The sequence below is a fragment of the Tupaia chinensis genome, unplaced genomic scaffold (assembly GCF_000334495.1).
Source record: "Tupaia chinensis unplaced genomic scaffold, TupChi_1.0 Scaffold148607_1, whole genome shotgun sequence".
NCBI classification, from domain to species: Eukaryota; Metazoa; Chordata; class Mammalia; order Scandentia; family Tupaiidae; genus Tupaia; species Tupaia belangeri.
The window spans coordinates 2,452,035-2,454,563 of NW_006208456.1; the positions used below are offsets into that span (position 1 = coordinate 2,452,035).

The window sequence follows — 2,529 nt, forward strand, 5'->3', positions numbered from 1 at the left end:
GCCGTGATATTTCAGTGCCTGAGGCCCATCGATTCAAACTGAAATTAACTTATTTTTCAATCAGCCTAGGGCTGCCCCTGGGGGTGACTCTTCTTTTGCCGCCTCCTGAATAGAGCCGGAGCAATTTTTCATCAAAAGCTGATGCCTCGGCCGCCAGGGCGGGGGAGGGGCCCGCAGGGAAGGGCGGGGGACCGTCAGAGGCGACCTAATGGAAATCGCGGAGGAGATGGACAGATCGTCCCCAGCCCGCCTCTTTTCTCCGCTCACCTGCAACCCCGCTTCCCTGGGGTGCCTCGGGCTTCTCACCGCATCCCCCATCGGCAAGCGTCAGGACACCCAGGGCTTTGAGGGACCCTGAGAGCCTCCCACCCCTTAAGGGGCATTGCAAGGGAGCTCCTGGCTCAGCCGCTAGAAGTCTCTGAAAAGCTGCTTTGGAAGGCCAAGAAATTCTCCCTCCCCAAAGTGGCTGGGATTCTGGGGTCTCTTCCAAGCACCCACTGGTACCCATTCAGACCCGACATCGGCAGCGAAAGATTCCCAGGCACCCCACCCGGAGGCTTCTCTCTCCACTCCTTTCACTCCTCATTCCTAGCAAAGGTGGCCTGGCTGGGCTCAGCCGGGACAGGGCCATGGCCAGGGCCAGCAGGAGTGCCCGGGCTTCTTGATACCTGGATGAGTTTCCCCCGGGACCAACCACGACCCTCGCTCCCCCAGCCCACGATCAGCAGTGCCTTCCCAGACGGCTCTGGCCTGGGCTGCTGGTGGAGGAACCCTGGCCTAGAGGAATGTTGGTCCTGCCCTTCTGGAAGTTAGAAAACCGGCCTGTTCAGTGAGGAGGCATGAACACGCGCACCAGCTCCCAGGCTCCAGCTGCTCAGCTGCAAACCAGGGCCACTCAGGTCCTGCCACTGCCCAGGCCCTCTCCCCAGAACTGCTCTGATAGAAACAGGACTCATTTCACTTGGCAGCTGTTTTGCTTTGCTCCTGAACACCCCCCCCAACCTGGAGGGACCCCCAGGGTACCACAGGGTTGGTGAGCGTAGGTAAGGCTGTCCTGCCTGGGGAAATACTCCAGACCGGACTAAGAGCCTCAGGCCAGGTCCCTGGCAGCCTGTCCCTGACGCGCTCTTCTGCATGGGCAGGTCTGGTTCCAGAACCGCAGAGCCAAGTGGAGGAAGCGAGAGAAGTGCTGGGGCCGCAGCAGCGTGATGGCGGAGTACGGGCTCTACGGGGCCATGGTGCGGCACTCCATCCCCCTGCCCGAGTCCATCCTCAAGTCGGCCAAGGACGGCATCATGGATTCCTGTGCCCCGTGGCTGCTGGGTAAGAGCCCGCACCCTCCTTGGGGCCCTGCCCCTGTGGTGAGGGAAGCGGGCTCGCTGGAGGGAGGGACAGAGGGAACAGAGCCCTGGACAGGGGGCCCCGGGCCTGGGTAGCCTAGGAGAGAGGCCCTCAAAGCAGACCTTCCAGTGTACTGGGGGTTCAGGCCAGGTGGGCCCTGGGTCTGGGGCCTACTCCTTGCACCTGTCCACAGGGCGGGGGCCCCTCTCCCGGAGAGTCCCTGACTGGGGATTCTCTTGTCCTGTGAGGACAGTGTGGCTGTTGCCCTATGGCTGGTACTCTCCCTCCTCTTGGCCAGAGGTGGGCTCATGGTGAAGGGGAATGGAAGGGACCCCAACCCCTTTAGCCACCATTCTGGCTTTGCCCGAAGGACTTCTGCCCCACATCTCTCCACCTGCCATCTGGACCTAACATCTGATAACACCAGCTTATCTTGGGGTTCTAAGATCTGGACTCCCACGGGGAGGGATAGGGGAGCACGTGCTGTGCCCGGAAGGGACAGAACAGGCTGCTGGGGGTCAGGGGCCCAGGGGTTTGGCGTGGAGAAGTCCTGGCAGGCCTGCTCCCGGCTGCGGCTGCGGGTCTGCAACCTCCTTGCCCTCCGCCCACCCTCCCCGTCCTGACCCCGGGACTCGCGTGACGGCGGTGTGTGAAGTAAGGCTTTCTGCTCGTCCTTAATTCTGGCCTCTCTCTATCTTTGCTGTTTTCAGTTCAAGATGGCTTTCCCAGGCGCTTTTCTAAACCCGAATACCAACAATTCTTTTTAGGGATGCACAAAAAGTCGCTGGAGGCGGCAGCCGAGTCGGGGAGGAAGCCCGAGGTGGAACGCCAGGCCCTGCCCAAGCTCGACAAGATGGAGCAGGAGGAGCGGGGCCCCGATCCCCAGGCGGCCATCTCCCAGGAGGAACTGAGGGAGAACAGCATCGCGGCGCTCCGAGCCAAAGCTCAGGAGCACAGCACCAAGGTGCTGGGGACTGTGTCTGGGTCCGACGGCCTGGCCCGCGGCGCCGAGCAGCCAGAGCAGGAGGACGCTGTGGATGAAGACCGGCCGGCGGAGAAGCTCAGTCCACCACAGCTCGAGGACATGGCTTAGGTCAAGGCGCGCTCAGACCCCGGAACCCCGGACTCTGCTCTGCTAGGGTCTGTCGGGCCGGGAGGTGTTCTCCAAGACAGGGCCCCACCCTGGCC

At 62.4% G+C, this 2,529-nt stretch overlaps 1 protein-coding gene across 2 annotated transcripts in view; it reads left to right on the top strand.

Moving 5' to 3' along the window:
* The window catches only part of VSX2 (visual system homeobox 2), a 28,046-nt gene extending 25,543 nt beyond the window's left edge, over positions 1-2,503 (top strand). Inside the window, exons 4-5 of one of the 2 annotated variants that reach the window (XM_014585013.2) lie at positions 1,143-1,323; positions 2,052-2,503. In XM_014585013.2, coding sequence (XP_014440499.1) covers positions 1,143-1,323; positions 2,052-2,434 — 564 coding nt within the window. In that variant the 3' untranslated portion in view covers positions 2,435-2,503. The remainder of the gene's footprint in view (positions 1-1,142; positions 1,324-2,051) is intronic. The other variant, XM_006170540.3, reaches the window with a different exon arrangement.
* The last annotated feature ends 26 nt before the right edge of the window (positions 2,504-2,529 follow it).